Below are 11,687 nucleotides of genomic sequence, written 5' to 3' on the forward strand. Positions count from 1 at the left end.
ATGGATAAGGACAATACCTAGACTACATATCAATTTAGGCAGATCACATTAAAACATATTTATTTTTAAAAATAAATAATAATGTAGCTTACCTTAAGTAAGATCGATAGAGTGATTGTTATCTTTCATATTATATAATTAGCCCTTTACCTAAAATATCTGAAAAGTAGTTAAAGTTTTTAGTTACTATAAAACTTGGTAGTGACTTTTTTTTTTCATAAATTTTTCCTTTTCACACAAAATTAGCTTGTCGTAATGTTTATCAAAGAGCGGCATAATAACAACTCCGTTAGAGATTTTAAGGGCTAGGCTTTGTTAGTTATTTTTCAATGATAATGCATTTATTGTGTTTATTTGGTTATCGCACACATCCACATATATTGTTTTTATCAAATATAGAATTTTAAAAATACACACAGAACATAATGTTTGCATTATGACATGACCAATTCTTTAGGATTGTGAGGGAAAGTAACAGTGCCTCAATGGTCTTTGGTTTAGGTAACATACATGAAACTATCAATTTCTGTTGAAAGTCTACCTAGATGTGATTAGTATGTCAATATGGTTTCGCCCCAACCTATGCTTTCTTACTTTGTAGGCCTTGGTTTAGCGTATTAAGGCTGTTAAGTCAGGCAATGAAAGACCCTTTTTAGACTAGTTTAGATAACAAACCTACTCATGTACACATATTGACTAGGATTTTCCATTTATGATGTTTCCTTGTAATATCATCACTCATGTATTTGACATCACAAATAAGTTACTCTTTATTATTAGTGCTAATAAAATGAGTGCTTGAGAATGAACAAATTTCCTTGATAAATCTTGAGCATTTTTTTAACCTCTTTCTATGAAATCTCAACACAAAAAATCATTTACCTTCAATAACCTGCTAAACAAACTAGATCACCATTATCAATTCAAAATAAATTTGTTTTAAGCTTACATTGGATAAATTTTAGTTTTTAAAAATGCAAGAGTCAAGATTTTTAAAAATTCATTTAACATATAAATAGTCTAGTTGTGAGCTAACATTTCTTTTTTAGCTTGTAACATGTCAATGTTCAACAAATTGCATTAATGCATCTCAACAGGAATTCAGGAAAACAAGGAAAGAATCTAGTAGATCTAGGTGATAGGATTTCAATGGTGGTGGTGGTGTTAATCATTAATAGCTCAGAAGAAAGAATCATGGGCTTGAAATTTCGGTTGGCTGAAGGTTTCATTGGCTTTTTCCGGCAATATAAGGCATCAACAACGATGAGGATAATAAGGGTTTTCTCACTAGGTGGAGAGGAGTTTTTATGTGGTGATCTAGCAGTGTGAGGCGCCCATAGTTGAGAGACCTAATAAGAGAGAGAATAGTTGGCAAGCAGAGAAAGAGTACTTGAGGTTTTGCTGAGGTGCGAGGACAAGCATGGCAATCTAGTGCACGTGGAGGTTATGGATTAATGGATCTCCTCTAATTTGATCCCATGAATCTCCTCTAATTGAGTGTATTTGCTTGAGTGTGGTGAGATACACTGGCTGTTTGGTGTAGAGGGTGACATGGTAGGCTAGGATCGAAGGTCTAACTTTTTAATGGTTAGGATGTGTTTGGGTTTTGATCCAGTATAGTAAGCTTATTTAGATTAGAGTTTAGAGTGTATTTGATATTGTGGTAGCTGTTATAGTTGTGGTTTGAAAAAAATTGTTTTATAAAAAGTACTTTTAGTTGAGGTTGGTTTGGAAAAATATATGTTTGGTTAAAACTGTGGTTGAAATTGAGGTTGAACAAAAAGTAATTTAATGTATTTTATTAAAGAGTCATTTTCAAATTGAGGTTATATATATATTGATGGTGTTAAATATTTTAGATTTAACTACTACTATTACATCATGAAATAAATAATACTTTATATAAAATATTTTTTATTGTTCAACTAAACTATCTACAATTCCATCACGTATAAAACAAATTTGATAAGGACTATAGTTTCCTTAATTTCTTAAGTGTGCAACAACATTGGTAAAATATAATCAGGAATAAAATTACTATTGCGATCAAATTCTGCAAATACTACATCATCAATAAAAAATAAAAAATAATTTTTTTTTTTACTGGATCAAATCCAGTTCAATGCATTTTAACTTTGGATCAGACTCGGTTTTGCTCTAATCATGCAATACTATTCACATAAACAGTGGAGTCATGCTCAATTGTTTATGTGAACGGTAGAGTTGAAGACTACTGTGGATGCATGCAGTGGAGAGTGAAACTCATCACTGCACACATCATCTGCAGGCTTGCAGAAAGCAGCTAAGAGCTGCTTTTCACGAACCTTTGTTTTGCCTTAAATATATGTGGGTAGTGCTCAAAGAGCTGTTTTCCACAAATTTATATTTTACCTTAAATATATATGGGTCCTTTATACACAGTAAATTGTGTTTTAAGGGAACCAAACAGGTTGCGCTTGTGTTTGGCGACACAGTAAATTGTGTTTTAAGGGAACCACCAAACAGGTTGCGCTTGTGTTTGGTTTCAAATGCAGACACAACCTTTTAAATAAACAGACTATAAATAGATAGTTCAAATATAATTTTTATTAAATCCAACTATCAAGATATTTTTAAATTTTTTTTTTTAAAAAAATAATATCTTGCTTGAATGAAGAAAAACAAAAAAAAAAGAAGAAGACATGAATAGTTTTTAAATAAAATGAATATTTTAAAAAATAACTTTAAATCCATACGGTACGGATCTCTCTTTGAAGGACAGAACAGTAATTACAGATTCCTCTATTCCCCCATAAGAACCCAGTGTCTCGACATGGTGGAGAACAGTCTCTTCTTCCGAGGACAAGGCTCATGCCCCAGCAACATGGGATGAATATCTACCTCATACCTCATACTGGTACGGATCTCTCTTTGAAGGACATAACAGTAATTACAGATTCTTTTATTTCCCGATAAGAACCCAGTGTGTCGACATGATGGAGAACAGTCTCTTCTTACGAGGACAAGGCTCATGCCCCAGTTTCCAGGATTGTTAGATTCGTTAAACAAGCTGGTGATCCAGGAAATAAAAATTGCAATGATACATAGCACATTCGAGTAGAATAGGAGACGCCATATCTACTAAAAGCTGAAATGGCTTCTCTTTCAGTCTTCTCATGTCAACAAATTTGCTGGCATGGACCTGTTTTGATTTCCATAACTAGAGAACTTGCTTTGGTTTGATGATATGCAGAATGTCAAAACCTTGCAGCCATCATGCCGTATCTTTTGCTTAGAAAGAAACAAACAAACAGGCGAGGAACAAATTATGCAAGTGAGATTACAGAGAGGTTAAGCATTTTGTCACGTACTACTGAGACATACATGTTGTGCACCATATACATATAGTAGTAAACCATCAACAAGACCCTTGTATCACTCTCTTGCCAAAAGAATATCATTTCTTTCATTCTAGCATGTGAATTTCTCACATGTCCGCTACAAAATGAGGGAAGATTCCCATTATTAACCTCATCAAGGGGTTTTTCAGCTTTTTTGAAAAATGAGAGAAGCCAGTTGGAGGGAAACCTCTAAGAAAATTGTTTAATAATGTTCACTACTGATCGCATTATTCCACATCAAATGATTTAACATGTTGCAAAGCTAAAACGGATAACCTTGTTCGATGCTTGAGATTTTGGGAAATCAATTCTCAGAAGCTAGAAACTCTTTGCAACTTTGTCAGTAAGTTGGCCCGATCATTTTTTCAGGGACTACGAGTGTATCAAATTCTTCACTGGTGAGCATTCCGAGTTTTAGTGCAGCTTCCTGCAGAGATAAATATTGTAAGGTACGATATTCAATCACTCCAAAACGACAAATGGATTAAGCATCATTAGTCTCAAACACTATTGACAGTACACAAAAATAGAAAAAACCCAATATTCAAGAATAATTTTCTTCAAAAGAATGCACGCATGCCCATTCCAAGGAGATGAATGTTTTGGAATTTTATGTTCTTCCCAGCCAAGGGAGAGGGGGGAAAAGAGAGAAGAATCCATAATAAACAGTTTACATGAGTCTAAGAAGAGCAGACATCGTTACTCCCACAATATACGCACATCATAGGGCTTATAAACACTATATTGCAGAGTCACTAAGATGAGAAGAAATCATCACCTTCAGAGTACTTCCCTCCTTGTGGGCCAGCTTGGCAACTGCAGCAGCATTGTCATAACCAATTTTCTAGAATAAAAATGGAAACGTGAGTTAATATTCCAAACACAAAATCAGGAGAATGGAAATATGGACATGGTATAGAGACTTACAGGGTTCAATGATGTGACAAGCATTAGCGACTGCAGGATCACACAAATTGTCAATAACAATAAAACATGATCAAAAAGCTTTCAGATACATCAAATGCAAATAAAGTTTCTGTAGTTATCAAGAACTGACCTCATGCAGTAATTTCGAAATTCTTTCCCTATTGGCTTGAATACCCCTCACACAGTTCTTTTCAAAGGAAGCAGATGCATCACCAAGCAACCTTATTGACTGCCAGAAAAAGGTCAAACACACTGGTTGAGTAAAACAGCCACACTCAAGTCTTCCCAACCAAGAGTCAAAAACAACAGCAAAGTGTGACCAATCAGTAATACAGCATAGCCAAACAGTCAGCATCCTAATATCAGCCAATAAAATGCTATTTGATTACGAATGCTATTAGGGTCCACCATAAGACTTCTAAGATCTCATTGCATGCATCAAAAGATGCCTGATGAGAGGGAACTCATGCATCATTATGAACCTGGAGTATTGGAAACTAAAATTCTAAAACAAAATTTCTTAAAAACCTGATTAAATTCAAATTCCTCGATTTAGTTTCAATCACTTTCGTGTTAAAACATTTAGCAAGAATAGGCATTTTTTTTCCTATGTTCAGTAATCACCAGTAACTTCAAACTGAACCCACTATACAAACAAACTGAAATACTTTACACAGACGAAAGGACCAAAATATCAAAACCGATTTTGCCCTGAATCAAAGCAAGCTCAGGGTGGAACATCCAATGTTAAAGCACTCTTAAGTAACTTATTATTTGGAACTTCAATAAAAATAACAAGTACATTACAGCGCCATTAACATACATGTAGGAGGCCACTAGCGATCATTGGCTTGAACACATTTAGTTCAAAGTGACCATTTGATCCACCAACTGTTATGGCAACATGATTTCCCATAACCTACAAAATGAAGAAAGGGCATTTTTTAATAATGATTTGATTGGTTCAGAGCAAACTTGCAGCTTATACATCAACAATGTGAATTTATAATCTGAATAGCTGCTTTCAGACAAGTTCTAAAGTGAATCATATGATATTGACAAGATGGAACTGCCAGCACTAGAAATTTACCTGAGCACAGACCATTGTGAGAGCCTCACATTGGGTGGGATTAACCTTTCCCTGAAACAAGAAAAACTAAAAAATGACAACATTGCATCGCAATTAAATCTTCAAATGTGCTTATATGAATCACAATTATTCAGATACCAAACAAACAAGGTGTGATGATTTACCGGCATTATACTACTTCCTGGCTCATTTTCAGGAAGAATGAGTTCACCAAGACCACATCGTGGACCGCTGCAAGAAAACATTGTTAAAACCACAAAAGTAAAGCAAATATGTGAGAGCAGGGAGAAGTGGATTGTACAACTTTGCACAGACCTTCCTAATAACCGTATGTCATTTGCAATCTTCATCAGAGAAGTAGCAACTGTGTTGAGTGCTCCACTAGTTTCAACAAAAGCATCATGTGCAGCCTGTAAAAAAAACATACCGCTTTAGCATGCAAAAGAATTTTGCTCTCACTTGAGGTAGCAACATGTAAAATCACACTATTGCTCAAAAGAATCAAATCAAAAGAGCAAAGTCCATTCTTACAACCTTAAATGAAATTGGAAGGAAAAGAAGAAAACTCAAGTTATGAGGAGTTCAAAAACCAACCAAAGCTTCAAACTTGTTTTCCGCTGGGACAAATGGCAGGTTTGTTTCCTCAGCCACTGCTGAAGCTATCTTTACATCAAACCTAGATGGAAAGAAACAAATGATAACTGTCAAAGAACAGACATGCCTCGACACTAAATAATTCTTAGAAATGGTCCATAGATATCCACGTATAAATTCCAAGAGTTTTCAAAACACTGGTTCTCCCACTGATTTGACTATTTTCTTACAGATAATAAAACATAAAATTGATAACATTATTGGAGAATAGGAAAGGTGCTGCAAAAGACTTGAGATTCTTTTCTCTTTGGGGCTAAAATGGGAGAGAAACCTTCAGTCCATCAAAGAAAAATAAAGCACGAAGAAAAGAATCAAACTGAATTCCTGCCTTATGGGGTGATAAGAATCACAAATACAACAAGCTGAAAGAAGCAATTTTTGTTTTCAAGAAAAGAACGCCTAGAAAATAAAATTTTCACCCATGATGCTTTACATACCCTTTCTTTGTGTTTAATCCAGTCCCCACAGCAGTTCCACCCTGTGCAAGCTGCTCGAATAACATTCCCAGTATGTCATAAAATCTGAAGAGCAGAAAAGGGAGAAAAGAACAGTAGAATGGAAAATTTCATTTAATATATGTGTTTCCAACCTGATACATGTGGGGTAGTGTGCACATGACACGATCAATTCCATACTTCACCTGCAAACGAGGCAACAATCATCAGAAGCAAGCATGAACAAGTGAGAAATATGAACCAACAGTGTCAATAAAAAGGCTGAAGTCAAGCATACAGCTGTAAATGCTTAAATAGGAAATTTACCTTACTATATTTAGCTTCCTAGATTTCCTCTTTGTAATTACTATGTACAGCACAACAGCACTACTTTTCCTATATATAATGAAAGCCTAGTCGAAAGGTAGGGGCAATTCAAACAAATCTGATAATTATTACCAAGGGAAAAAGGGTAGCTGCTCAAATGTCCTAAGTGTATATAGGTAACCATAAATCTTAAAGACATACAAATAGCTCTCAAGTAATATCAAGACATAGAAACATCAAAGAGATGTCATACTGCAAATAAGGTATTATAACACTCAAATATTCTTCTTTGCTTGATTTCTTCAAACTCGGGACATAATTAAACAAAACCAAAATTTGCACCATTCTGCCACGTATTGTGCCAAAAATATCAAATCAGCTTTTAATATTCTGAGAAGCTCTTTAAGAGGAAAGGTGCATTCATGTGTTTAGGAGCAAATTTTTCCGCACAATAAGACAACAGAAATGCCTGGCCAATCTCAACTTGAAACAGAGAAGTAAAAAGATTAAGTCCCAAACATCAACAGAAACAAAAGTTTGTCTCCAATGCAACATAGCATTGATGTGTGACACTGCAAATAGACTCAACTGAAAGCAAAACCATATAACAAATCATTTTGAATAATTAGTTCTATATTGTTCCCAAAATAAACAAAATGACTGACAGCAAAAACATTTCTGTGGATGGCACTTCGAAACAATGATGGAAAAAAGAGGTCACTTAATGACTTTGTTCCTAGTTCACCATACATAGCAAAACGAAGGCGATCTCTCCAAGAACTTTCAATCATCATGGACTACATTAGGCCAGTGCATTAACTCACCTCTACAAGAGAGATTTGAAGTTGCAGGAGCTCAATTCACCAAAATCACAGGTTAGGTAATCATGCATAATGATGAGCTCAGAACCACTACAAGCTAGCCAAATTAATCCAGAACAGGTCAAATTACCTTAAACACGTAGGTCAAGCAGGCTTCAAAGAAAAAAATTGAAAGAATGACCATTGAGAACCAAAAATGATATGAACAAACAACTAAAAAGAAGGCATTAAGACAAAGTGGCACTGCAACCTTGTTAAGTTATTTCTTTGTTCAGATAAGAGAAGATTTTATCAAGAGTGGAATAGTAGAAATCAAAGTAAAGTCAAAGACTTCCACTGTTACAGAGGAATCAAAACATCCGTGCTATTCATCCTACTGCAAATCAGCTCACGCAACTCTTTCAAAGCTTGACACCATAAAGATGCTGAAGAAACTACTCTGCCCTGATTGATTCTTGAAATTTCAGAATATCACTAAACCTCATAAAACCTAAATATCACTTGTAGCCCATTTAGATGCATCTCGAGAGATTAAAAACACACAGCAAAATAGCAACTAAGCAACAAGTTTAACAAGAGAAGGGGGAATAGAACCAGGATAAAATCACATAATAACAATGAAAAGTTTGCAAGGAGTAAAGCAACTAGTCAAAGACGGTGGAGCATGTGACAGTGTATCATTATGGTTGTTTTAAATGCTTCCCCAGAGACAAACACACAGCAACAATCAGGGTTCCAAAGCCCCATAGAAGTAAAACTAGCCATTTTATTTGCAAGACCTGCTTGGTGCATTGTCTGATTTTTAAGGTGATTTCTTCACTTTAGAAATCACTAGTCGTATTTTAAATTTACTGACTCAGTATAAAATTATCAGCAGGCATACATAATGTTTTTTACTCACCACATGAGCACCAATTGGACCAATCGGCGGGCTTCTGAATCTTTGTATCTAATCAATAGACTTCCTTCACAAGTCTTGGGTCTAGAGTCTCCATATTTCCGGCTTCATCATTGCCATCCTATATACACCAATCTTCACACCTTTGGGTGTGTATGCTTCATGCATCTTCCTCCACCTCATAGAAATAAACTTTCTGCTCAGTCAATTAGGTGTGCCTTTCTTGAATATAGCATTACTCAAAAGGGTTATCTATGTTTTGATCCACACACTAATCGAGTTCATGTTTCTAGAAATGTTATTTTCTTTGAAAATCAATGTTTCTTTCCTTTGCCTTCATCCTCGACCACTTCTCTTGCCTCTTTACCCTCTTTTGATGACTCTTCTCATCTGCAAAGTGCTCAAGTTGACAGGTTCAAGCCACATATGGTATACAAGAGAAGACTTCCAGTGCTGCCCCCTTCAACTTCTGTCCTGTCATCTGCTCCTCCTTTGCACCCTTCCGTGGCTTCTGAGGTAACTGTTTTGGCTCCTTTATGCCGCTCCTCTAGAGTATCTGTGCCACCTGCTAAGTATGGATTTAACTCCTCTGTGGCACCTAATTCTACTGCTGCTCTCTCTACCACTTTATCCTCTATTGCTATTCCTACTGGTTATTCACAGGCAGCTAAAGAACCATGCTGGCAGCAAGCTATGCAGGAAGAATTACATGCTCTCGAAGCTAATCAGACTTGGGACATTGTTGATTGTCCTTCTGGTGTGACTCCTCTTGGGTGTCGATGGGTCTATTCTGTTAAAATCAAGGCTGATGGCAGCTTGGACAGATATAAAGCACGATTGGTGGCTCTTGGAAACCATAAAAAATACATTATGAGGAGACTTTTGCTCCCGTAGCCAAAATGGGTACTATTCGAACAATTCTGGCCATCGCAGCATCTAAACATTGGTGTTTACACCAATTGGACGTGAAGAATGCCTTTCTTCATGGTGATCTCACTGAAGATATATATATGCGACCACCAGCAGGCTTATTTTCCACTCCTACCTCTGCTGTGTGTAAGTTACGCCGCTCCTTGTATGGTCTCAAACAAGCTCCTCGTGCTTGGTATGAGAGATTTACTTCTATCCTTCTTCAATTTGATTTCCTCAAAAGTAAATATGATGCATCTTTGTTTCTACGTAAGACTGCACATGGAGTTGTGTTTCTATTGGTGTATGTTGATAATATAGTTATCACCGGTACTGATTTAGCTCTGATTGATCAACTAAAGCAACATTTGCAGAAATCCTTCCACATGAAGGATCTAGGTCCTCTAACATATTTTCTTGGTCTAGAGATTCATGCTGGTTCACATGGCATATTTTTATCCCAACACAAGTATGCCATGGACTTGGTGACAGCTGCTGGTCTCCAGAATTCGCCACCCCTTGATACTCCAATGGAAATTAATCTCAAGCTATGCAAAGATGAGGGTGATTTATTATCAGACCCGGCAGCATATCGTACACTCGTGGGCAGCTTGATCTATCTTACAAACACTAGACCTGATATCTCTTATGCAGTACAACAGGTTAGTCAGTTCATGGCTTCTCCGAGGCACCTCCATATGGCTGCTGTTAAAAGAATAATTCGTTATGTTCATGGCACAATTCAAAGAGGACTTTGCTATCCTGCTGGTACTTCTCTTAATCTTATTGCTTATAGTGATGCTGATTATGCCGGGTGTTCTGACACTCGGCGTTCAACTACTGGTTGGTGTATGTTCCTTGGCCCTGCACTTATTTCCTGGAAGAGCAAGAAACAAGACCGTGTTTCCAAGTCTTCTACTGAGTCTGAATACAGGGCTATGTCCCAAGCTTGTTCCGAAATCATCTGGCTCCACGGGCTCCTTGCTGAGCTTGGTTTTCAGCAGTGCGCTCCTACTCCTCTTTTTGCTGATAATACAAGTGCTATACACATTACCGCCAATCCTATCTTCCATGAGCGCACGAAGCATATTGAGGTGGATTGCCACTTCATTCGTGATGCCTTTGCAGCTCAAACTATATCACTTCCACATGTGTCCAGCAACCTTCAGGTGGCTGATGTTTTTACCAAGACTCTCACACGACAACGTCATCATTTTCTTACGACCAAATTGATGCTTATGGATAAGCCCGCATCAATTTGAGGGGGGATGTCAATAAAAGGCTGAAATCAAGCATACAGCTGTAAATGCTTAAATAGGAAATTTACCTTACTATATTTAGCTTCCTAGATTTCCTCTTTGTAATTACTATGTACAGCACAACAGCACTACTTTTCCTATATATAATGAAAGCCTAGTCGAAAGGTAGGGGCAATTCAAACAAATCTGATAAACAGTAGATCAGAAAAAAATAATACAGAAATGATATATTACTTGTGTCGTGTAGCCACTAAACTCTTGCCCAAGTGTCAATGGTGTTGCATCTTGAGTGTGCGTGCGCCCAATTTTAACAATATCTTTGAATTCAACTGACTGGTTGGAACCAACAAGCAATATTAGTCCAGGTACAGCAGTTACAGCAATATACATGCAATGAAAAATGTGCAGGTTATTGGAAATGTAAATGCAAAAGCTGATCTCAGAATGGAGACACGAAAGCTTTACCTTCCACACAACTACACAATTTGAAAAATATGATCGAGAACATTTACTAAAGCACATAAATTTTTTGAAAATTTGAACTGTAAAATTTCATAATGCATGTATAAAAATATATCTAGGAAATGGCAGATTCAACAAAAGCATGTGTGTATAAAAATGTGCTAAGCCATCTTCTGGCATTAAGAAGTAAAGCATTTGAGGGCAAGCAAAACAAACATCATAATTGCTACTGTCCATGGCCTATTAAGTTTCCCACCAACATGTCAGCCATTGATAAAGGAGCAGAACACACATAGGCCCTAAATAATGAAGTAGAATATGCATAGATGTCATGTCCCACCATGTATCGAAAAGGCTTGATCAATATGCAGGAAAGTAAAAGGAATTCCCAAATCAAAAAACGGTCTATTAAATGCACTGAACACAAAGAAGCATTTCAATTCAGCAATTTTTCTATTTGCTTGCGCAAAACAATAAACAAAATGTTTTCTTTATCAACCCGCCCCCCCCCCCCCCCCAACAAAAA

At 36.5% G+C, this 11,687-nt stretch overlaps 1 protein-coding gene and 1 long non-coding RNA gene across 2 annotated transcripts in view; one reads left to right on the forward strand and one right to left on the reverse strand.

Annotated features, from left to right (window-relative positions):
* Window positions 1-2,736: 2,736 nt before the first annotated feature.
* Window positions 2,737-3,642, forward strand: LOC105113346 (uncharacterized). Its single transcript, XR_839937.1, has 2 exons — window positions 2,737-2,846; window positions 3,007-3,642. It is a non-coding gene; the product is annotated as an uncharacterized LOC105113346 (long non-coding RNA).
* Window positions 3,391-11,687, reverse strand: part of FUM1 (fumarase 1) — a 10,704-nt gene continuing 2,407 nt past the window's right edge. The window contains exons 6-17 of the mRNA XM_011009497.1: window positions 10,934-11,032; window positions 6,641-6,691; window positions 6,489-6,538; window positions 5,992-6,073; window positions 5,713-5,807; window positions 5,562-5,628; window positions 5,398-5,448; window positions 5,131-5,226; window positions 4,438-4,536; window positions 4,308-4,337; window positions 4,159-4,224; window positions 3,391-3,807 (exon numbers count right to left, since the gene is read on the reverse strand). Coding sequence (XP_011007799.1) covers window positions 3,721-3,807; window positions 4,159-4,224; window positions 4,308-4,337; window positions 4,438-4,536; window positions 5,131-5,226; window positions 5,398-5,448; window positions 5,562-5,628; window positions 5,713-5,807; window positions 5,992-6,073; window positions 6,489-6,538; window positions 6,641-6,691; window positions 10,934-11,032 — 873 coding nt within the window. The 3' untranslated portion in view covers window positions 3,391-3,720. The remainder of the gene's footprint in view (window positions 3,808-4,158; window positions 4,225-4,307; window positions 4,338-4,437; window positions 4,537-5,130; window positions 5,227-5,397; window positions 5,449-5,561; window positions 5,629-5,712; window positions 5,808-5,991; window positions 6,074-6,488; window positions 6,539-6,640; window positions 6,692-10,933; window positions 11,033-11,687) is intronic.

This window comes from Populus euphratica, unplaced genomic scaffold (genome assembly GCF_000495115.2).
Source record: "Populus euphratica unplaced genomic scaffold, PopEup_1.0 scaffold773.1, whole genome shotgun sequence".
NCBI lineage: Eukaryota > Viridiplantae > Streptophyta > Magnoliopsida > Malpighiales > Salicaceae > Populus > Populus euphratica.